Below are 24245 nucleotides of genomic sequence, written 5' to 3' on the forward strand. Positions count from 1 at the left end.
GCACCCCTGGTTGAGCATTTTTTAGCTAACAGTCATCCAGACTCGGACTTGCTTTACACCGTATTGTGGATTAACAGGAGGAAGGTGAACGCTAAACGTGATTATGTAAAATTTCGTGGCTACAGCATGAGATCCTTCCCACTCTCCTTAGCTCACGATTAGATCTTGTTGTTCTTCCCATCCGCCCAAGCTAAAAAAGCTGCTGCTTTACTAGGGATTCCTGGTGCAGATAAAAAGGTTGTGTGAAATCAGATTCCCCCCCCCCTCTCTCTCTCTCTGTGTGTGTGTGTGTGTGTGTGAGAGAGAGAGAGAGAGAGAGAGAGAGAGAGAGAGAGAGAGAGAGAGAGAGAGAGAGAGAGAGAGATCAAACAGTGTAGCTCCATAGTCTTCTGTTTTGCTGGTGGTTTTACTCCAGATTAAGAATTCAATCCTAAACATTCATTTGACCTTGGAAAGCAAAGCCCTATTAAAATAATTGAAATTATGCAGGCTATGTGGTTTCGCCATTCGCCGAGTTTGCGATTCCTCTCCCCCGCTTCCCAGCTTTCTTTCCCATCTAATGGAGTTTCTGAAGAACTCCAAAACCTTGGGAGCAATTTGTGTGACGTTTCGTTTAATTGTTTCTTTGATTCCGTTTAAGAGTCGCTTCCCATAAGAAGCAATAATAGCATCAATGTTAAAAACAATTCCATATGTAAAAAATTTCAGGCAGACTGGGATCAAGATCTGTATTTAGGAGGCTCGTTGAAAAGCAAAGGTCTTTGATAGCCGATAGATTCTGCGCCTGTCGAACACGTATAATGATAATAATAATAATAATAATAATAATAATAATAATAATAATAATAATAATAATATATTATTTATACCCCGCCCATCTGGCTGGGTTTCCCCAGCCACTCTGGGCGGCTTCCAACTGAATATTAAAAACACAATACAGCATTAAACATTAAAAACTTCCCTAAACAGGGCTGCCTTCAGATGTCTTTTAAAAATAAGATAGTTGCTTATTTCCTAGACATCTGATGGGAGGGCGTTCCACACGGCGGGCGCCACCACCGAGAAGGCCCTCTGCCTGGTTCCCTGTAACCTTACTTCTTGCAATGAGGGAACCGCCAGAAGGCCCTCAGTGCTGAACCTCCATTTCCGGGCAGAACAATGGGGGTGGAGATGCTCCTTCAGGTCTGTTGGACCGAGGCCATTTAGGGCTTTCAAGGTCAGCACCAACACTTTGAATTATGCTCGGAAATGTAAAGGTAAAGGGGCCCCTGACCATCAGGTCCAGTCGTGTCCGACTCTGTCTGGGGTTGCAGCACTCTTCTCGGTCTATAGGCCAAGGGAGCCGGCATTTTTCCGCAGAGAGCTTCCAGGTCATGTGGCCAGCCTGACAAAGGTGCTTCTGGCAAACCAGAGCAGCTCACGGAAACGTCGTTTACCTTCCCGCCAGAGCGGTCCCTATTTATCCACTTGCACTTTGATGTGCTTTCGAACTGCTAGGTGGGCAGGAGCTGGGACTGAGCAATGGGAGCTCACCCTGTTGCAGGGATTCGAACCGCCAACCTTCTGATCAGCAAGCCTTAGACTCTGTGGTTAAACCCACAGCGCCACCTGTCCTGTGAGCCAATGCAGGTCTCTCAGGACTGGTGTTATGTGGTCTCGGCGACCGCTCCCAGTCACCAGTCTAGCTGCTGCATTCTGGATTAGTTGTAGTTTCTGGGTCACCTTCAAAGGTAGCCCCATGTAGAGCGCATGGCAGTAGTCCAAGCGGGAGATAACTAGAGCATGCACCACTCTGGCGAGACAGTCTGCAGGCAGGGAGGGTCTCAGGAGGGAGTTCCACTGGGCAGGTGCCACCAAACTATAGACCTGAGTCCTGTATCATACAGAGAGGCCCTCCTAATGAAATGGTCTTTGCACATGATGCTCACCTGCAGTGCTGCCCAGTGATTGGTTGGGTGGTAATAATAATAATCAGGGCGGTGTGCAACATTTAAGAAATATTTTACAGAGTAATAAAAACACAGCATAATAATACATAGCATAATAAAAACAAAAATAATCTTGGTAACAATGTCCTTCACCACCATAGATTATTTTAAGGCCTGCACAAAGAAGAACGTTTTTGCCTTCTGTCTAAAGACATGTAATGATGGTGCCAGGCGAGCCTCTCTGGGGAGAGCATTCCACAACCGGGGAGCCACCACAGAAAAGGCCCGTTCCTGTGTTGCCACCCTCCGAATCTCTCGGGGGGGGGGGCACAGAGCAGGGCCTCAGATGACAAGCACAAAGACCGGGCCTGTTCCTATAGGGAGAGGTGGTAAAGGCATTGAGGTCCTGAGCTGTTTATGGTTTTATAGGTCAGCGCCTGCACTTTGAGTTGGGCCCAGAGTCTAATAATTGGCAGTCGGGACAGGGTCCATGTAATAGGCTCAAACTGTCTTGTTCTTTGCACCAGCTGAAGTTTATGAACCATCTTTAGAGGCAGCCCCATGTCTAACACCTTGCAGTCACCCAGAGAAGGAAGGGGTGAGACAATTTTGAAATTAGCTGTGTTGCCCTAATATGGATTTGGTTACCAGTTGGACCACCTTGTGAGCAAATACGGTCAGGAATTAAACTGGAAGATGCCCCTGCCTGGGACTTAACCGTCTACTGATTTCACGCTTATCCAAATGTTGCAACGCAGAATGTCGCTTGGCAGTTTGATGAAGTATTTAAAGACTTAGCTTGCGATGGATTTAAGAAACAACAACAAGTTTGCAGATTAAGGCAGAAACCAAGCAGAGCATGTATGTCCATGCCTAGCATGTGGGCTCACTAACCCCAATGTTGCGGCTTCCAAATGCTGGCAAGTCTAAGGAGGGGCGTTTTACCTTCTGAGAAGCCCTAAAGCAGTGATGGGGGCAACCTGTGGCTCTCCAGATGTTTTTCGACTCCTTGGCCATTGGCAATGCTAGGTGAGGTCAATGCTAGCTTCTGTGGAGCCAGAGTTTCCTCTACCCTAAAAATAGGTAAAAGGTAAAGGGACCCCTGACCATTAGGTCCAGTCGTGACCGACTCTGGGGTTGCGCGCTCATCTCACATTATTAGCCAAGGGAGCCGGCGTACAGCTTCCAGGTCATGTGGCCAGCATGACAAAGCCGCTTCTGGCAAACCAGAGCAGCACATGGAAACGCCGTTTACCTTCCCGCTTGGAGCGGTTCCTATTTATCTACTTGCATTTTGACGTGCTTTCGAACTGCTAGGTTGGCAGGAGCTGGGACCAAGCAACGGGAGCTCACCCCGTCACATGGATTCGAACTGCCGACCTTCTGATCAGCAAGCCCCAGGCTCAGTGGTTTAACCCACAGCGCCACCTGGGTCCCTACCCTAAAAATACAGTTTAGCAAACTGCTGTTGTGAAGCAGAGCTGGGGTTATGACTCTGCAAGTATTTTTCTGAGCATGCTCCCTGCCCGCTCTCCGCTCCCTCTCGCACACTGCAAAAATCCACATTGCTCTCTTTGCACCAAGCAGGCCGGGAAGGGAGAAGGGCCCACCCTCAGCCAAAAACACCCTGCATCGTTTAAGAGGACGAGGAGCACCAAAATCCTTGCCCAAGACCGAGCTTTCCAGGCACATTCCGAGAGCCATTTTGCAGCCTTTGCCTGCTTGCTTTTGTAGTCGCCAGATAACGGGAACAGCCTGGAAACGAGTTACTTGACAAGAACCATAGAAACACAAGGCGGGTCCAGCTGGGTTGTCGCCAGGGAGGAGAGAACCTGTTTCTTTCAGCTTCTCGTTTTCCCAGGCTTCAGTGCTGTTCTCATCATTTATTTTATTTTTTATTTGGGGGGGGGGGTTAAATAAAATAAATTACTGTGAAAATTCATTGTGCAATTTTCTCCATGCTTCTGTGCAATTCCCCGTAATTCACACATTTTTGCAATGATAATGCTCCTTAATATGATGCATTGCTGTAGGTTATCTTCACTGATACGTGTGCTTTTTATGCATTTGTGCTTTTTTCCCCACTACACTTAACTTGGCTGGAGGTCTGCATTGCAAAATTTGGAGAAGTGCGAATTCCGAAGGATGGCTGCGTTCTGGTTTGCAGATCAGGCAGGCAGGAAACGGCCATTTACTTTGCAGCAAAGGCTTTACTTTGCAGTAAAGTGCTGCTTCCTGGTCTCTGCCGGGTCTGCAAGGCCAGTTGGGCAGTACATTCTCAATATATTACAGGGTGTGGAAAAAAAATGCAGGCCAGTTGGGCAGTACATTCTCAATATATTACAGGGTGTGGAAAAAAAATGCAACCTTTTTCGCAGTCTGGAGTTCACACCGATAGGAGACAAAGCATTGATATATCGCCCACGCCTGCTCTTGACACCTTACTGCTTTTCCAACTTGGATGACTCAAAGCAGCCACTGGCACTGCTGCAGACAAGATTTCTGCTTTGGAAAGCGCTTAATCCAGTAATTATGTCCAATTAGCCCCATGGTAAACATGCCATGGAAGCCTTCTAGCAAGCACCAGGCAGGAGCTAAATTTTTCCATTCCCAGCATCTCCCATAAGGGCTGGGAAAGGCTCCATTCTTGGAACCCAGAGCGCTCCATTCTTGGAACCCCAGAGGTAGCAATGCATTTGGAGGGAGGAGGGAGGCTCGTTTAATTTCATTGTACACAGCTTGTACAATGACAATAAAGGTATTATTATTATTATTATTTGTGCTACTGGACAATTTTAAAAAAAATTGATTTCCCCTTCTTGACCATTGGACCCACTCTTGCTGTCATCCACTCAACCTTCCAGATCCTGTCATCACATGCAGCAAAAATCTATAGCTCTGCCCTTGATTAATATTCATAACTTTTTATAAAATAGTTCGGAGGCGATTTGGGATGGCCCATTTCTGTTTCTCTCAGTTTCTCATTTTTCCAGTCCTTCTCTGCATTGCCCACAAGTTTGCAATTCTCTTTGTTTGTTTAAGTTCTTGTGAAAATTAGCCAGCATTTAGTGCGCATTTTTCCTTATGTGCACATTTTGCTATGTAATTTTGCCTAACATGCTTTTTTTCTTTTTCTTTTTTTTTTGCAATCAGCTCCCCCAATATATTGCATTTCTGTATGGCCTTTTCACTAATACATGCAATTTTATCCACACTTTATCCTGTGTTTTTGGACACGTAATCTGGCTAGAAAAATGCACCGCCCAATTCAGAGAGCTGAAAAGGGACGGCTGCGTTAAAGTTTGTGTACCATTTCAGAAACAGGTCGATTGTCGAGTCAACTAGCCATGATTCCTGCATTGCAGGAGGTTAGGCAAGATGACTCTTGGGGTCCCTTCCAACTCTATGATTCTAGGATGTAGAGTGGTGACTGGGATCGACCGCCGAGACCACATAACGCCGGTCCTGAAAGACCTACATTGGCTCCCAGTATGTTTCCGAGCACAGTTCAAAGTGCTGACCTTGAAAGCCCAAAACAGCCTCAGCCCAGTAGACCTGATGGTGCATCTCCACCCCCATCGTCCAGCCTGGACACTGAGGTCCAGCTCCGAGGGCCTTCTGGCAATTCCCTCCCTGCAAGAAGGGAGGTTACAGGGAACCAGGCAGAGGGCCTTCTCGGTAGTGATGCCCGCCCTGTGGAACGCCCTCCCACCAGATGTCAAGGAAATAATGATATAATAATAATAATAATTTATTATTTATACCCCGCCCATCTGGCTGGGCTTCCCCAGCCACTCTGGGCAGCTTCCAGCAGAAGAATAAAATAATCGATTAAAGATTAAAAGCTTCCCTAAACAGGGCTGCCTTCAGATGTCTTCTAAAAATCTGGTAGCTGTTTTTCTCTTTGACATCTGATGGGAGGGCGTTCCACAGGGCGGGTGCCACCACCGAGAAGGCCCTCTGCCTGGTTCCCTGCAACTTGGCTTCTCACAACGAGGGAACCGCCAGAAGGCCCTCGGCACTGGACCTCAGTGTCTGGGCAAAACGATGGGGGTGGAGACTTTTAGAAGACATCTGAAGGCAGCCCTGTTTAGTGAAGTTTTTAATGACTGTTTTAATGTATTTTTAATATTTTGTTGGAAACCGCCCAGAGTGGCTGGGGAAACCCAGCCAGATGGGCGGGGTAGAAATAATAAATTATTTCCATATTATAATTAGGACTTGCCCTGCCAAACCAAAAAGGCCTCCTTCTCACCTGAAGTACCTGACTCGTGTTCTTAAAGCCAGGCTTTCTTTCTGCCGTAACCCTCAGTCTGCAAAGCCGACAGCTGAGGATGCTAAAATCTGGAACCTGAAGCTTACTGGTGTCTCTCTCTCCCCCCGCCCTTCACAAAAGCTGTTTTGCTCTGCTAGCGCAGCCCACCTAAAACCTGTGTTTGGCGGAAGGAGAAGGCGTTTGCCTTGTGTTCTAACACACACACACACACCGGTGTGCTTTTGTGGCCTTCTGCACGGGATTTGAGCTTCTGCTAATAATAAAACACCATGTTCCCTACCCTGAGCCAACACTGTCATTGCAGCTGATATCCCATTGCCTGAGTGACTGGTTTATCAGACTGGGGTAGTCACAGCAGCTGGTGTGAATCGCTATCCGTGGCACAGAAGGGGGGGAGGATGCGGAGACGGAATAGCTTTGGGGGCTTGTCGGAGGAAAGACGGGTTCTCAACGCTTGCAGCTCGGAGGTTGAAATCTTTGGGCATCCCAAGGTTTCAGGCATTTTGTTCGTGGCCGTCGCAGAGGTGAGCCTGAGTACGCGGCGACAGAAATTTGCAGTGTGGTCCTTGTTGGTGCTAGGCAAGGATGCCCCCTTTTAAGATGTGGAATTTGCTGCCAAGGAGTGTGGTGGAATCGCCTTCTTTGGAGGTCTTTAAGCAGAGGCTTGACAGGCATATGTCTAGAATGCTTTGATGGTGTTTCCTGCTTGGCAGGGGGTTGGACTGGATGGCCCTTGTGGTCTCTTCCAACTCTCTGATTCTATGTGGTCGCCCTCGGCCAAAGAATCGTGGGCCGGGTACCATTTTGCCCATGACATGAAGCGAGGCAGTAGAGATAATGGAGGCACACACAATTATTGTCTTGCAAAAAGCTGTAGCCGGTTTATTTAAGTACAGTCGTACTTCGGAAGTCAAACGGAATCTGTTCCGAAAGTCCGTTCAACTTCTGAAATGTTCGGAAACCAAAGCGCAGCTTCCGATTGGCTGCAAGGAGCTCCTGCAGCCAATCGGAAGCCCCGCCGGGCGTTCAGCTTCCAAAAGAACGTTCGAAAACCAGAACACTCACTTCCGGTTTTTGATCCTTCAGGAGCCGGAACGTTCAACTCCCAAGGTGTTCAGGAGACGAGGAGGTACGACTGTCCCGCGTTTGCTACTGATAACCTCTGTGCTCAGAGTGGTTTGCAAAATAAAATAAAATTTTAAAAGTTGCAAATGTAATAATTCAGCAACAGTTCTCCCCACTTTTCTGGGCACATTTGCAATGTTGGGCACCATACCAGCACTACATCTGCACATGTAAATAGACACATACGGTACTGGTGCGTTCCTTTCCCCTTTTTTTCAAGCCTAGTTGGGTAGATGGTGTGATATTCTTGGAGAGTACAGCCAAGGAGGCAGTAGCCGTCGCTGCTGTTGCTATAAAATAATAATCGCCATAGATTCACTCACAGCTTAATGCCAACGAAGGCTGCTGTTTCTAAGACCAGTGCCGCAAGCGTTAAAATAAACATTCATTATTAAAACGCCCCTTCGAAACATAGAAGCATCCGTCATTAATTAAATAAACCAGTTTCCTTGAAGCAGCAGGTGTGGGTCCAGAAAAATATGGGAGGGGGTCGCTGGAAGTGAGAGCCACATATTGATAAGGTAACCTCGCCACATAGGGGCACGTGCTGCTGGCATTGGGGTGTGTGTGTGTATATGCAGTACACTATTTTTATTTATAAAGCATATAAACGGAAGCCATACAACAAAGTGACGCTGTTTCATAATCCCTCTTAGAAATCACCTGTGAATATCAGGCATCCCCAAACTTCAGCCCTCCAGATGTTTTGGACTACAATTCCCATCATCCCTGACCACTGGGATCATGGGAGTTGCAGGCCAAAACATCTGGAGGGCCGCAGTTTGGGGGTGTCTGAGTTATATGCTCAAACCAAGCAATGCCCCTCACTCTCTCCAACCATCCAGAGGGGTTGGTTTTTATTTTATTGATATTTTATTTTTCCAATTTTTGGTTTTCCGATTTTTTTTACAGCAAAAATTACGTCTGAACAGAAATAAACGTTTTCTTCGACTTCCCTCCGCCCTGTTTTATTAGAATGATCTATTTTATTATAATGATCGCAAGGGTCCACTGAACCTTCTGTTTATTCTATCCTAACCACATATGCTGCACACAGTTGTCATATTTTTTGTTTCTTTATTGTTTCACTTTTTTGTATGTGGCACTTTGAAAACGTAAAAAACACATCTTTTAAAAATAAAATAACAACAACAACAACATCCTCTTCCCAGCGGACTCTGGGAATTGTAGCTCTGTGATGGGACTAGGGGTAGAGCGCACACCCTTAACAAACTACAGTTCCCAGGACTCGTTGTCGATTGAGGGAAATCGGCACAAAAGTGCTGATAAATGTTCCTGAGAATTTAAAGAACATCGATGCAGAAATGTGAATAATGAGTTTAAGATTGGGAAAAGGAGAAAAGGGGAGCCAGAAATGGACAGACACATCCATCCCTCGTGTGCAGACAGGATTCATAGAATCATAGAGTTGGAATCATAGAGTCTGGCCATTTTCGTTTCCTCTCACATTCTCATATTTTTTGCAGCAATTTGCGGGGTTAGAATAATAGAATCATATAGTTGGAAGAGACCACAAGGGCCATCCAGTCCAACTCCCTGCCAAGCAGGAAACACCATCAAAGCATTCTTGACACATGCCTGTCAAGCCTCTGCTTAAAGACCTCCAAAGAAGGAGACTCCACCACACTTCTTGGCAGCAAATTCCACTGCCGAACAGCTCTTACTGTCAGGAAGTTCTTCCTAATGTTTAGGTGGAATCTTCTTTCTTGAAGTTTGAATCCATTGCTCCGTGTCCGCTTCTCTGGAGCAGCAGAAAACAACCTTTCACCCTCCTCTATATGACATCCTTTTATATATTTGAACATGGCTATCATATCACCCCTTAACCTTCTCTTCTCCAGGCTCAACATACCCAGCTCCCTAAGCCGTTCCTCATAAGGCATCGTTTCCAGGCCTTTGACCATTTTGGTTGCCCTCTTCTGGACACGTTCCAGCTTGTCAGTATCCTTCTTGAACTGTGGTGCCCAGAACTGGACACAGTACTCCAGGTGAGGTCTGACCAGAGCAGACGACAGTGGTACTATTACTTCCCTTGATCTAGATGCTATACTCCTATTGAGGCAGCCCAGAATTAGAGGCAGATCCTTAGCATTTTGGTTCATGTTTCCTCTGAACACCTTGAGAAATTAAACAACAGAAACTTTTCCCAGCTCCAGGCCAGGAAAAGCTTCATCCAGTTTATTTCTTCCCGTGGGACCCCAATTCAATGCACAGGAGGAAGAGCAGGGGCAAAAAATGGTGACCCCAGTCTCTGATACCATCTGAGAAAAGGGGAATTCCAGTCGTGTTTTGCACGCCTGATCCTCCCAGATCTCGGTGGATTTACTTAGCACTTCCTTTCTCGTTGCCGAAAGGGGAAGGACCAACCTTCTCCCCTCGCTCCTCTTGCAACAGATGTAATCCTGCACTGTATTGATTCTGTATTACTCACTAACTTAATTAAGAGCCAGCCATTCCTGATTTAATTGAAGGATAAACAGCTATGGCATTCATTCCTGAGTCACACAGAAGGCTGGCAAAGGTATCCACAGTCAGGTCCGCTGAGAGCAGGATTGGGCCCTGGTGGGGGGGGGGAATCAGGCTCCCTCCCCCACCAGCAAGGGTGGACTGGCTAGAAATCTTAACATGAGGTAGAAAATAAATGTGGGGTCTTCTTTTTCTACTAATAATAAATATGCTAATATCTATACCTGTTCAGAATACAGTCGTATTCTGGTTTTTGAACGGAATCTGTTCCAGGAGTCTGTTCGACTTCCCAAAACGTTCAAAAACCGTGGCACGGCTTCCGATTGGCTGCAGGAGCTTCCTGCACTCAATCGGAACCCACATCGGACGTTTGGCTTCCGATAAACGTTCGCAAACCGGAACACTCACTTCCGGGTTTGCAGCGTTCGGGAGCCAAAATGTTCAAGTCACATGGCGTTTGAGGACCAAGGTATGATTGTATTAAGATCTTATGGACTAATATCAGCAATATAAGCACGCACACGATTGTTGCTGAACCGACCGTGCATTTACATTAAACTTGTATGTTTAACACAACACGGTGTGTGTCAACGTGACGGGTTTGCTGTATTCATGCGGCTGTCGTTTACGAAACCCTGCAAATGTGACCGCAGGCTGAAGCAAATGTCCGTCCATAATTGGGAATACTTGGAAAGCTTGGTTCGTCTCGCAAGTTTGCAAGCTGTTATTCAGAGTTGTGCGTGCATTGAACACGAAGAATAGAGTGTTACGAGTTTTGGTGGAGGGCTTAGGCTGAATGCCTGGGCCCCCTTCTAATTCTTAGAATACCCTAGCTAGCTTCCTGGAGAGATGATCGATCGCCTGGGCGATGGGCCATTAAGGGGAACAAAGGGAGAGGCTCTGTGCGAGATGGCAAATGGGTATGGGGGTCCCCTCCCTCAACTCTCAGGTAGTTAGAAGGACAAAGGCAGTGTTAAGGGTTGAGTGATGTGAGCAAGAAGCAAAGCAGCCTGCTGGGAAGGCAGAGAGCCATGATTGATTTTTTGTTTGAATCCAAGGCTGCGGCTATGGGAGAAAGAAGGCCCCTTTGGGGTGCTCTTGCTGTGAACCCTTCCATCGCAGGCTCAGGATGTCAATATCCGTTTTGCATGACTTTCTAAGAGAAAACATGCCTTGGTTTTGGAACGCTTTGGTTTTGGAACGGACTTCCGGAACGGATTAAGTTTGAGAACCAAACAAATCAATGAATTTGCAAACGTGCAAATCCTATAGGCAAGGGAAGCTTGTTGTTGTTTATTCGTTTAGTCGTGTCCTACTCTTCATGACCCCATGGACCAGAGCACGCCAGGCACTCCTGTCTTGCACTGTCTCCCGCAGTTTGGTCAAACTCATGTTCGTAGCTTCGAGAACACTGTCCAACCATCTCGTCCTCTGTCGTCCCCTTCTCCTAGTGCCCTCCATCTTTCCCAACATCAGGGTCTTTTCCAGGGAGTCTTCCCTTCTCATGAGGAGGCCAAAAAATTGGAGCCTCAGCTTCAGGATCTGTCCTTCCAGTGAGCACTCAGGGCTGATTTCCTGAAGAATGGAGAGGTTTGATCTTCTTGCAGTCCATGGGACTCTCAAGAGTCTCCTCCAGCACCATAATTCAAAAGCATCAATTCTTCGGCGATCAGCCTTCTTTATGGTCCAGCATTAGGGAAGCTAATGGAGCCTGAATAAATCCTGGGAATTATGCAAATGCCCACATTTGCTTATTTTGTGCCGTTTATTATAGCCTCCCTATACCCAGGAAGGAAAGGAAAGCGTGAGGCTGCGTCATACCCAATTCTTTCATTTATTTAAAAAACAAAAACTTAGTGGATGCATCATTATGCGTGTCAGTCAACTAATCAAGTTGCACACATCTGCATGTCGACAAAAGAATGCTGACTTATTTTTTTAAAAAAGGAAGGTTGCTTAGTAAGTAATGCATGCCCACGTGGCAACCGGGCAACATCTGAGTGCCCAGCTACGTATGATAGTTAGACATTGCACACACTTATTTGTGGGGTGGAGTTTTGTTCATGCAAATAGCAGCTTCAGGGCAACCTGATGGAGATCAGTGCTGCAGCATTGGGGCGGGGGGGAGAGATGTGACCATTTCCTCTCCTGCAGCAATCTCAGCTTCTGCCGACCTTGAAGATTGTATGTAACGCTGGAGCTCCAGCTTTTAAGCCACTGTTAAATTCTCTCTTATATTCTTCCCATTAATAAGGCTTGTACCTTTGAGGAAATTGGAGTTCCACCAGCAAAACAGGAGGATTTTCAGCTAGCAACCCATCAGGATAGACGAGGATAGTTGAGGAATTTCGCTGGAAACAGAATACCACTGAATATCAACTTACCTGGAACATTTATGATTCCCAAGTGAACCATTGCATTATAGACTGACAAGAGATTAGTAGTGTTTATGCACCATTGAATATATGCGTCGGGCAGCCATTGTATTTGCATAGATATTTTGTTATTATTATTCACACTGTTGCTATAATATATTTATATATTTTTCACTGCCTATTTTCACGGCTTTTCGTTTCGTGTTTGGTTATATTTCCCGTGATTGCCTGTTGGCTATTTGCAATCTCAGTTAAAGCTGCTGGGAACTGCAGGATGAGAGCGCGCCCTTGTGCTCAAATCCTGCTGCTGGTTTCCCCAAAGAGACATCTGGTTGGCATGGGCCATTAGCCTCAGGGGCGCCTTACCCATAGAGGCTAGTGGTGCGGGGCGCCATGGCGCCATGTTCTGCAGGGTGCCAGGGAAGAGGCGGAGGCTGGACGTGGCGCCTCCCGGCCTCAGCTCTCTGCCCTCGCCCGCCTCCGCCATGCTGCTCTGCGCCCAGAGCCTCCTCCCTGCCAAAGGACCCACCCTCCAGCCGCTGCCCGCTGGGAGGGAAACGGGGGAGGGGCGCTGGAGGGATCTTCGCACCACGGCGCCAGATATGCTTAAGGCGGCCCTGATTGGCCTGATCCAGCCGACTCTTGTTAGCTTCCTCTCCATGTCTTCTTAAGCTCCTCTCCATCTTCTCAAGCTGCTTGTTGGCTCCTGGCATCCATTCGGATTGGGACCGGAGCTCAACTCCGTGGGAGAGCTTTCCTCTTCCTGCGCCCCCTCTATTAATTTGTGAATCGGTGGTTCCTTGTGAGTTTGCGCCTCTCCCCTCCCTCCCCATAGAAAACTTAAGACCCAGCTTTTACCTGCGGTGCCCAACGTGGTGGCAGAACTCTGGGCTGAACCATTTCAGACTGCAAAGAGGGGGTGCGCTCACGTTTTTCTGAACGCTACCCCGCATCTTAAAACAAACGACTTGCATGTAGCAAGCGAGCTCATCAGGGAGAAAGGCTTGGTGTCGCCCTCTACCTGACATGCTAGTTTGCATCGTGCAAGGAGGTTTTTCAGCCCTGTTTAGGGGAGTTTTTAATGACTGGTGTTTAAATGTATTTTCAGTCTTTTGTTGGAAGCTGCCCAGAGTGGCTGGGAAAACCCAGCCAGATAGGCGGGGTATAAATAATATTTAATAATAATAATAATAATAAATTATTTATACCCCGCCCATCTGGCCGGGTCTCCCCCACCACTCAACACACATCAAAATACATTAAAATATCACAGACTAAAAACTTCTCTAAACAGGGCTGCCTTTAGGTATTTTCTAAGTGTCAGGTAGTTGTTTATCTCTCTGACCACTGATGGGAGGGTATTCCACAGGGCGGGTGCCACTACCGAGAAGGCCCTCTGCCTGGTTCCCTGTAGCTTTGCTTCTCGCAGTGAGGGAACCGCCAGAAGGCCCTCGGCGCTGGATCTCAGTGTCCGGGCTGAATAATTATAATTATGATTATTAATAATAATTTATTTTCTCCCTGGCACGAGGGGGAATTAAGAAACCTTTCCACCTGCTCTTCCAGATCCTCCCTCCCCCATACCCTCCTTTTGCTCAACATGTGGAACCCAGAAAGTTGCCTTGTACTGAGGGGAAGGGCGCATTAGTCCATTTAGATTAGTATTGCCTTCACTGACTGGCAGCAGCTCTCCAGAATTCCCAACAAGGCAAGTTCTCCAGCTTACCTGGAGATGCTATTAGGGGATTAAGCCAGAGAGTGTCTGCGTTCAAAGCAAGTGTTTTATCCTTTTTTTTATGTTACGACGGACGTGGGAGGGGAACCGGGCCGTGGCAGCGCCAAGTGGAAATGTACAAACATGCCCGACTCCTGTCCCTTTTGTGGGGGGGGGGAGAGGACGGCGGGAGCGTGGGTCCCTGGGAACCGTCCTCGAGATCCGATCTGCTTTCTCTGAGGTTTTATTCTTAGATCTCGTCTGGCGACCTCGGGATTTCTGCAACGGGGGTGGTAGCAGCACGTGTTTGCGATTTTGCAAAGATGTATTGGGTTGCTGCATAGCTGGTTTTGGAAAATAAAGAGGAAAGAGGAGAGGAAAAGAAAGAAAGCACTTCTAGCTAGAAAGAGGGTGGTTTTGCAAAAGAATTCTCCCGTGCATTACCCTCCTGGAGCCGCAATGACATTGCCCCAAATTCGCTGGGCGGCCCTTGGGCAAGTCGCTGAGCTGAACCATAGGAAAGGCCATTCGTTGTTTGCCGCCGCAGCTTTAGTGGCGTGCAAGTACGGTAGCTTTGCAGTCCTTACCCTGTGTGTGCTCTCTAGGGAACCCTGAGAGAAGAGTTCTTGATGAGCCCATTTCACAGAAACAGAGCTCAGTTGGACTTGCCTGGGGTTGTCTGAAGGAAAGTCGAGTTTGAGACTATTGGCCTCAGGCTCACTGAGGTGGTGAATCCGCGTCTGGGCTGAAGCCCTTTAGATTTCAGATGGTGGCTCTCTGGACCGCTTAGGATGCAACCCGGAACGTGGCTTCTTTTGTGCAACCCGGAACGTGGCTTCTTTTGTGCAACCCGGAATGTGGCTTCTTTTGAGGCAAGAGCTTCTGACGGCCGCTTCTCAGCTTCAAATCACACAACCAAATCACACAGATCACACAGCAGCAGCGTAGATTTCATTTAAATCAAATTGATTTCAATCACTAGTCAGTAAGACTTGATTCAAGTCATTTATTTATTTTAACAGAAAGACTCATTCTTGCATATTTACAACCAGATGAAGGTTTCGTATTCGGAATAATAAATTTTCAGAGTAGTTTTTACAGTTATATAAAAAATTGGTTATACTGTTAGACAGATAATTATGAAATTATTGTGAGGTTTAATAAGTTAACTGTTTATATTTGGGCAACTTTTCAGCTGTACTTTATTGGAAGGAGGAAAAACAATCATTTCCTTAATAACAAATTAAACAATTTATTTAACTAAAACAGGTACATTATAGCATATGTTTCCATGTTTGTTAACCGATGTGGTTAAACCTGTTTTTTATATTAAAAAAAACAGACGGAGTTTTAGCACACATAAAAAACTTAAAACAAACCCTTATTTCCTGATGGACTATAATGTAACTTAAATAGAAAACTATCTTTAGAAAGATTTTTCCTCTAAAAGCATTTCATTTTTTAAAAATCCGATTTAAATAAAAACAATCCGATTTAAAATTTTAAAAAATCAATTGTTTTTAAAAAATAATCAGTGATTTTTATCCACCCTGTTTAGCAGTGATTGAGCAATAACACAGGTGCCCTGATCCAGGTCGGTCTTGCCCTGAGTAATACACAGCAACACATTTGCAAGAGGTTCTTAGCTTTCAAAAACTTCACAATCCCAACTTTCATACAATCATAGGATCTTAGAGTTGGAAGGGACCCCAAGGGTCATCTAGTCCAACCCCCTTCAATGCAGGAATCTCAGCTAAAGCATCCTGGACCGATGGCCACCCAACCTCTGCTTAAAAACCTCCAAGGGTTTGTTCGCTGTTTTGACAAGGATACAGCAGCTCTTATTAGCCTTTAAAAAGATGTTGCAAATCTGAGCAGTTAGGCCACCAGGGCTTTTTGGAGGTGGGCAGATTGAAGATGTTGGTGCTCAAGATAGCCTCTTCCGTTTGATTCTAGGCTGTGTTTGCACCCAGCACAAAACCCTTCGTGGTGGTTATTTGCTGAAAGCAGTTTTTTTTGTCCGGCTTTTCAACCCAGAGAACACTGCAAAAGCAACTCATAAGTATCGGTGATAAGACACTTCCCGCCTTCAGGCTTTTAATCTAATAAAGGCGCGGCACAAAAGAAAAGGGCGTTGGGAGGGAGAAGGAAAAGGATAAACCCATTCACTTATTTCTTAAGCTCTTGTTTTTACCTCCAGAAGACTCTGCTGCAGGTTGTGGCACCGCTTCTCAAACGCCTCTCTCTGCCTCTCTTTTTTGCAGGATATGAGGAAACATGTGATTATGACACTCCTGGATACTGAACAGTCGTACGTGGAGTCGCTGCGGACCCTGATGCAGGTAAGCGACCCTTGTGGGAGCAGAGGCTAGGGACCTCGCGGTTCAGTCCAACTCTCTGCACTGGTCAGATATGCCTGTGCTGTTTTTCTTCTCTAGAGTGGTATCATGTTGCTTTAAAACTTTGGCCTGCACGTGGCCCGTGTTCAACATCCTTTGAGTTTTAGGAGGGTAGCATCTATATATATAAAAATGTAAAAATCGTGAAAGGGCGTGTTCCACTTTTCTCCGTAACCGCTTGACCGATCGTCCTGAAATTTTGACACAACGATCCAGGCCACTCCCCGAGCGTTGTTAGAAAAGAAATCCCTCAAATTTCACACCTGGGCAGGTATAAACCTGCTTTTCCACAAAGTAAAACAGCGCCCTCAAGTGGAATTCCTCCCACAGTACACCCCCCTCCCTTCCTGTGAAATCTACACCACACCTACAAACCAAATAATGACATCATCAACCAAGCAACTGAAACCACCAAGGCGGCCATTATCAGACCCCTAGGCCCCTGCCAGGCTGCTGGGCCCCCACTAGGCCCGGGGGGGGGATAACCCACAGCAACGCAATTGGGGGCATGGCAAGGGGTTTTTACTTTAAAATTTAGCACCACTAGCCCCCCCCCCAATCCACCACCAAATAACCACAAGACAAAAATAAATACCATCCTTCAAAACGTCATGAGATACGCCAGTCACGGAGGGGTGGGGGGACAAACAGAATAGATCATGGACCGGGACACGTGGGGGCAGTCACAGGGATTAGCCACAACAACACGCCACACCCCCAAACCCCGCCTCCGCCACGAGATCCTGTATAACAGGGGGACTCTGAGTGAGGCTCAGGGGGATCTGAAGGGGGCCTATTAACCTCCATTTGACAGACTAACGCACAGCAACGCGTGCAGGGCAAGCTAGTTTCAAATAAAAAAATCCCCCATGCCCCTAATTTGCACACTATAATTTGCACACAGCATTTTCACTACCATCTTGTGTCTGGCAACCACAGTACAGTGGTTACCTTGGTTCTCAAACTTAATCGGTTCCCAAACCAAGGCGCGCTTCCCCATAGAAAGTAATGCAAAACGGATTGATCCGTTCCGGACTTTTACAAACAACCCCTAAAACAGCAATTGAACATGAATTTTACTGTCTAACGAGACCATTGATCCATAAAATGAAAGCAGTAAACAATGGACTGCAGTCACACAATCAATCAATCAATCAGTAGCTGAACTGGGTTCCACACAGTCACAAAAATAAAAGAGAGCCGCAAAAAACCAAAATGCAAAATACATAGTGAAAACAGACAGTGTGATACTCAAAATGGAAGTGTTGCACTCAAATTGGAAGCGCAACACTCAAAACGGAGCATGTTTGGCTTCCGAAAAATGTCCACAAATCGGAACTCTTACCTTCCGGATTTGCAGTGTTTGGGTTCCAAGGCGTTTGAGAACCAAGGTACCACTGTACCAAGTTTCCTTGTTAAACCTTTGCGTGCTTATCCCACCATGCATTTGCTGTTTGGTTGCAGAGTGGCAGTGTGGTGCAGTAGATTGACTAGATCCCAGGAGACTCGGGTTCAAATTCCCACTCGGCCATAAAGCTCCCTGGGTGGATGACCTTGGGCCAGTCATGGTCTCCTCTCAGCTCGATCTGCCTGGCAGGGTTGTTGTGAGAGGGGGGGGAGAACCGGGTGCGCCACCTTGGGGAAGTAACGAAACAACCGTGATAATAGACCTCTTTTGGAAGTTACGGTAAGCCAGGAATGAGCACCGTCCTAGTGCCTGCTGCAAAGTGGCTCCACTTTGCTCATAGACCCCCAAGGGGACCCCCAAGGGTCATCTAGTCCACCCTTCTCTCCCCCTGCGACTCCTTGCTCAGCTGCAGAGCCTTAGCAGGGCTGCTGCCGGAAACGAGATCTGTGGGTTCCTAATGCGGCAGAGCGACGTCCCACGCCGGGCACTGGGAAGCTTTTGTCAGCCCAAACCCAGCCTGCGCTCGTCTCCGTGGCAACTGCATCCCGTTGTCCACATGATTCGGGGCTCGAGAGCAGAGCACCAGGGACGACTGCGCTCGGGATCAAGATGTCAGGGAATTTGCATTCAGGTTTATTTCCCCCTTTGAAGTGTGTGTGTGTGTTTGTGTGAGTGTGCAAATGCTGTCCGACCGGGAAGACCCGCTTTCCCACAACTGATTCGCAGGTTTGACTTTGCTCCGTACGTGAGGCAGCACTACGAGTCTTTCTTCTGCCTGCAGCAGTTTTAATTCCACGGCAATCTTATTTCTGCCTTTTCGATCGTCCAAATGGGGAGCGCTTAACTCTTTCCCCGCCCTTTGGGTCCAGGTACAATACATCCTTCCCACACACCAAAACTCCCAAGTGTGAAAATTGGAGGGTTATTTTCGTACCCTTCGCCCTCTGCTTCGAGTCTCTAATTCACAGGAAACAGGCTTGTCAGTTGCAGCCCTTCGGCATTTCTGAATGCCAGGCTCTCTCTCGACCTCCTTTGTGCAATAGGACTTTTTATTCAATGCTCTGAGTCTTTATCATCTGTAAAGCATAATAATAATAATATTATAATAATAATTTATTATTTATACCCTGTCCATCTGGCTGGGTTTTCCCAGCCACTCTGGGCGGCTCCCAACAGAATATTGAAAACAGAATAAAACATCAAACATTAAAAACTTCCCCAAACAGGGCTGCCTTCAGATGTCTTCTAAAAGTCAGATAGTTGTTTATTTCCTTGACATCTGATGGGAGGGCACCACCACTGAGAAGGCCCTCTGCCTGGTTCCCTGTAGCCTCACTTCTCGCAGGGAGGGAACCGCCGGAAGGCCCTCAGCGCTGGACCTCAGTGTCCAGGCTGAACGATGGGAGTGGAGACGCTCCTTCAGGTCTACTGGGCCGAGGCCGTTTAGGGCTTTGAAGGTCAGCACCAACACTGTGAATTGTGCTTGGAAACGTACTGGGAGCCAATATAGGTCTTTCGGGACCAGTGTTAGGTGGTCTCGGCGACCACTCCCAGTCACCAGTCCAGCTGCCGCATTGCCCTCCTTTGTACTCCACTGAGGAAGGGTTGTGGCTCAGAGGTAGAGCATCTGCCTTCCATGAAGACGGTCCCCGGTTCAATCTCCGGCATCTCCAAAATCTCCCTGCCCAAAACCTTGGAGAGCGACTGCCAATCAGTGTAGACAAAACTGAGTCAAATGTCCCCATGTTCTGACTCAGAATAAGGCAGCATCCTATACGATAAGATCGAGCCCATGGGTAATAATAATAATAATAATAATAATAATAATAATAATAATAAGTTATTATTTATACCCCGCCCATCTGGCTGGGTTTCCCCAGCCACTCTGGGCGGCTTCCAACAGAAATATTAAAATACACTAATTTCTTAAAGATTAAAAGCTTCCCTAAACAGGGCTGCCTTCAGATGTCCTCTAAAAGTCTGGTAGTTATTTTTCTTTTTGACATCTGGTGGGATGGCATTCCACAGGGCGGGTGCCACTACCGAGAAGGCCCTCTGCCTGGTTCCCTGTAACTTGGCTTCTCGCAGCGAGGGAACCACCAGAAGGCCCTTGGCACTGGACCCCAGTGTCCGGGCAGAGCGATGGAGGTGGAGACGCTCCTTCAGGTAGGCAAACTAAGTCCCGGGGGCCGGATCTGGCCCAATCGCCTTCTAAATCCGGCCCGTGGACGGTCCGGGAATCAGCGTGTTTTTACACGAGTAGAACGTGTCCTTTTATTTAAAATGCATCTCTGGGGTATTTGCGGGGCATAGGAATTCGTTCATTCCCCCCCCCCCAAAAAAAATATAGTCTGGCCCCCCACAAAGTCTGAGGGACAGTGGACCGGCCCCCTGCTGAAAAAGTTTGCTGACCCCTGATCAAGCCAGTGGCTCGTTGTCACGGTCCGGTCGGCGGGCGGTTGAAGCCCTGGCTGAGGACGTCAGGACCAGAAGCAAGATGGTGGTGTAGAAGCAGGAACAGGTGCAGGGTTGAGGGTCCAGCAGCAGGCAGTCGCAGGGTCAAGGAGCAAGGCGTCGGCAAGGCAAAGGTCCAAGGGTCGAGGATCAAGGCGTCGGCAAGGCAGAAGTCCAAGGGTCGAGGATCAAGGCGTCGGCAAGGCAAAGGTCCAAGGGTTGAGGATCAAGGCGTCGGCAAGGCAGAAGTCCAAGGGTCGAGGATCAAGGCGTCAGCAAAGGCGAGGGTCCAAGGAGCAAGGCGTCGGCAAGGCAAGGGTCAAAGGAGCAAGAGGCCAGATGCAACCAGGCAGGGATAGCGTTGCAGTGGCAAAGAGCTGAGCTTTTATCCCTCCCAGCTCCTGCCACCAGGTGCAGTGAGGTATCGTGGTCTCACCTGAGTGGTCACTCCTTGCCTCTCCAGCACAAGCTGAGGCCTCACCTGAGTGGCCACTCCCTGCTTCTCCAGCACAAGCTGAGGCAGGCCCCAGTCCTACAAAGCACTACAGGCCCCAGAGCCTGACTCCTGCCCATACTCCTGACACTCGTCTGGTCCAGCCAGCCCCACACCCCTCCAGCGTGCTCAATCTGGAGAGACATTGGGCTTATTGAAGCAGAGGGATTCTCCCTCTGGAGCGGTATGAGGGCAGACCGCGATGGCGGTTTCACTCAGCGGTATATCGCCGGTGAAACCGCCACCGCTCCCGAGTCCCTCTGCCTCCAGCTTGTTTTCCCCTCGCCGTGGTGGGCGCTGGGAGCAGAGGGACTCAGGAAATGGCAGTTTCGCCACGATATACCACTGAGCGATGCCATCATCGCAGTCTGCCCCTCGCACCGGTCCTGGGCGATATATTGATATATCTAGCCCAGGCCTAGCAGGGACAGGGAATAAGGTCCTGGTTTCTGCTCTTTGGAAGTCCGATTCCAGCTCTCAATAGCCTGGATCGGCGGGCATTTGCTCAAAGTTGCCCTTATGCAGAATTCTGCGTTGTCGTCATTGGAAAGCCTTAGGACAGGGCGTGCCAACCTTTTGGGTGCCGGGCTTTTTTTAAAGCAGGGGACAAGGGGGCGTTAATTGATGGCGCAAAGGCAAACCCATCGACTCCCTCCGAAGAGGAGAGCTAGAGAGAGCAGCTGCTTTGTGCGCTTGAAGGACAGGGGGAGATAATTACAGCTCAGGAGCTTTTAATATGGCACAGTGAAATTCCTGGAAATGTTCCTGACTCACTCAGAAATGACATCTTTGAAGAGGAGAGACAAGGGCAGCAAAAGGAGCAATCCAGTTTTGATTAGCTTTTTAAATACCTACGAGATGCGGAATGTTTCCTCCACCTTTGAAAAGTTATATAGCTGCAGTGGAAGCAGCCCAGATTTTGGTCTCTTTCGAATGTAACGCTAAACTGTGGATTAGCTTAGCATGCACCCAATGGCCCTCGCCTCTTTCATTTCTATTTTTGATTATTATGATTTGTTAATTGTCTATACCGTGTTTCATCAGTGTGTCATTATGCGCCAACCTTAAAATGTGGTTTAGTCTTAACTACGGTTTAGGGAAACAAGCCAATAACATAAACCATGGTTTGAAGTTTGCTTTTTTCAAAAGCTTTTATCCGTGACCTATCTTTAGTTGTAGGTTGTAGCTTCAGCTTGTAGCCTGTTCTGTGCTTTGAGGGTCTGTAATTCAAAGATTTGGGCTTTAACCGTATTTGCCTTACTTGCTTACTTTTTTTTTTTTTTTTGCAGAATTGCAGCGCATTGAAAACACAAATCACAAATTCTATAGTCCTTTAAATATATACCAAAACTGTTTACAAGTGCCATTGAACAGATTTTTTTAACAGTTGTGTTCTTGTGTAATAATGAGGGTGTGTATTGTGAAGGCACCTGTTAATATAATGATCGAAAGTAGGATGATACCTAGGGTCACCTCATATGAAATGGTTTGTGTGATAGCTTGTAGGGCTCCTATTAGGGCATATTTTGAGTTTGATGCCCATCCAGATCATAGGATGGTATAAACTATTATACTTGAGAGGGCTAGTAAAAATAAAAGCCCTAAGTTTAATTTGGATGAGTTTGGTTTGAATTGTACAGAGGCTGGTTGCAATAGTCTGGATAGCTCAGTTGGTTAGAGAATGGTGCTGATATCACCAGGGTTGCAGGTTCGATCCCCATTAAAGCCCTAAATGGCCTCGGCCCAGTTTACCTGAAGGAGCATCTCCACCCCCAGCATTCTGCCCCGACACTGAGGTCCAGCTCCGAGGGCCTTCTGGCGGTTCCCTCGCTGCGAGAAGCCAAGTTACAGGGAACCAGGCAGAGGGCCTTTTGGGTAGTGGCACTCGCCCTGTGGAATGCCCTCCCACCAGATGTCAAAGAGAAAAACAACTATCTGACATTTAGAAAACATCTGAAGGCAGCCCTGTTTAGGGAAGCTTTTAATGTGTGATATTTTAATGTATTTTACTTTCTGTTGGAAGCCTCCCAGGGTGGGTCTGGAAACCCAACCAGATGGGCGGGGTACAAATAATAACATTATTATTATTATTATTATTATTATTATTATTATTATTATTATTACATGTGACAACTGCATTTTCCTGCATTGCAAGGGGTTGGACTAGAGTCCTCTTGGACTCCCTTCCAACTCTATGATTCTATGGTTGTATGATTCAGTGAACTCTACAATTCTATGATGAAGGGAAGGCCAGCGTTCCTCTAGAGCAGCAATTTCCATGAATTTATCTAATCCTCTTTTACAACCCTCCAAATCAGTGGTCATCACTGCGTCCTGCGGAAGGGAGTTCCATAGTTCAACTGCATGCTTCATTTTTGTTAAAGTATGGTTGTTGTTGTTGTTATTATTATTATTATTTGAGTTTATTTACCCGGAGGTCTCAGGGTGGTTCACAGAAGAGATCAACATAAAAACCACAATATATATAATCAAAATAAAAACAACCCAATAACACGCCTCCCCACCCCCCACCCCAGAAAAGAGCCACATTTTAAAAGGGCATAGGATGTCAAACATATCAACCAAAGGCCTAGTTTAAAAGGAATGCTTTTGCCTGGCACCTAAAGGTGTGTGATGAAGGTTCCAGGCGAACTTCCCTGGGGAGAGCATTCCACAGACAGGGAGCCACTGCAGAAAAGGCCCCGTTCTTGTGTTGCCGCCCTCTGGACCTCTCAAGGAGGAGGCACACGAAGGAGGGCCTCATAAGATGATCTCAGGGTCTAGGTAGGTTCATATGGAAAGAGGCAGTCCTTGAGGTATTGCGGTCCTGAGCTTATTAATCCCTGGAGCACTGATCATAACAGGTTGCAGAGCTAAGCAAGAGAAGCCGTGGCTATCTTGACTCCTCCTGCAACACGCAAACCAGGGAGTGCCAGGTTCCAGATGGCCATCTCAAATTTGGAGTGACAGCCCTTAGGATGTTTGCATTTTGCTCCTCAATGTCAGAGGCAGGCTGGATGAGTCAAGGCACCATCCGGGGACCCCCTAGGGAAACCCCAGAGCAGGAAGGCTCAGAGCCCAGGGAGTGGGACACTGGGGACAGCTCAGAGGATGAAGCGGGGAGGGCTTAATGGTTGGATGCTGAAGAGGCAGCAGGCTTGAGTGAGAGAGAAGAGCCAGTTGGAGAAAGCAGTGCAGACTTAGCACATGAAGCAGAGGAGGAGGGGGCAGAGGCTACAGATGTTTCCCAGGCACTTGGCTGTCCTACTGTATTAGGCTCCCCTCCACCCTGGTAGCGAAGGACACAGAAAGCTTTGCATGTGGCAGAACAAATATGTGAATTCCTGCTTGGGCAACTTCCGGTTGAGAGAGAATAGGAAGCAAGGACTCTCAGTCTTGGCAGCTGTGTTATAGGGGCCGGTCCTGTCCTTTGCTTGCAAGAGGTCCCAGGCAAAATAGAGCATCTCTAGGGAAAAGCAGGAGGTGATGGGAAGGACCCTTTTCTGCCTTGGACTCCAGAGAGCTGCTTCCCCAACCTGGTGCCCTCCATACGTTTTGGGGAGCAGCTCACACCAGCCACGCTAGG

At 47.5% G+C, this 24245-nt stretch overlaps 1 protein-coding gene across 2 annotated transcripts in view; it reads left to right on the forward strand.

Moving 5' to 3' along the window:
- ARHGEF17 (Rho guanine nucleotide exchange factor 17) overlaps positions 1-24245 on the forward strand; it is a 165891-nt gene that overhangs the window by 81831 nt on the left and 59815 nt on the right. For both annotated transcript variants that reach the window (XM_035115379.2, XM_060273936.1), the window contains one exon: positions 16170-16247. In XM_035115379.2, coding sequence (XP_034971270.2) covers positions 16170-16247 — 78 coding nt within the window. The remainder of the gene's footprint in view (positions 1-16169; positions 16248-24245) is intronic.

The sequence above is a fragment of the Zootoca vivipara genome, chromosome 4 (assembly GCF_963506605.1).
Source record: "Zootoca vivipara chromosome 4, rZooViv1.1, whole genome shotgun sequence".
Classification (NCBI taxonomy): domain Eukaryota; kingdom Metazoa; phylum Chordata; class Lepidosauria; order Squamata; family Lacertidae; genus Zootoca; species Zootoca vivipara.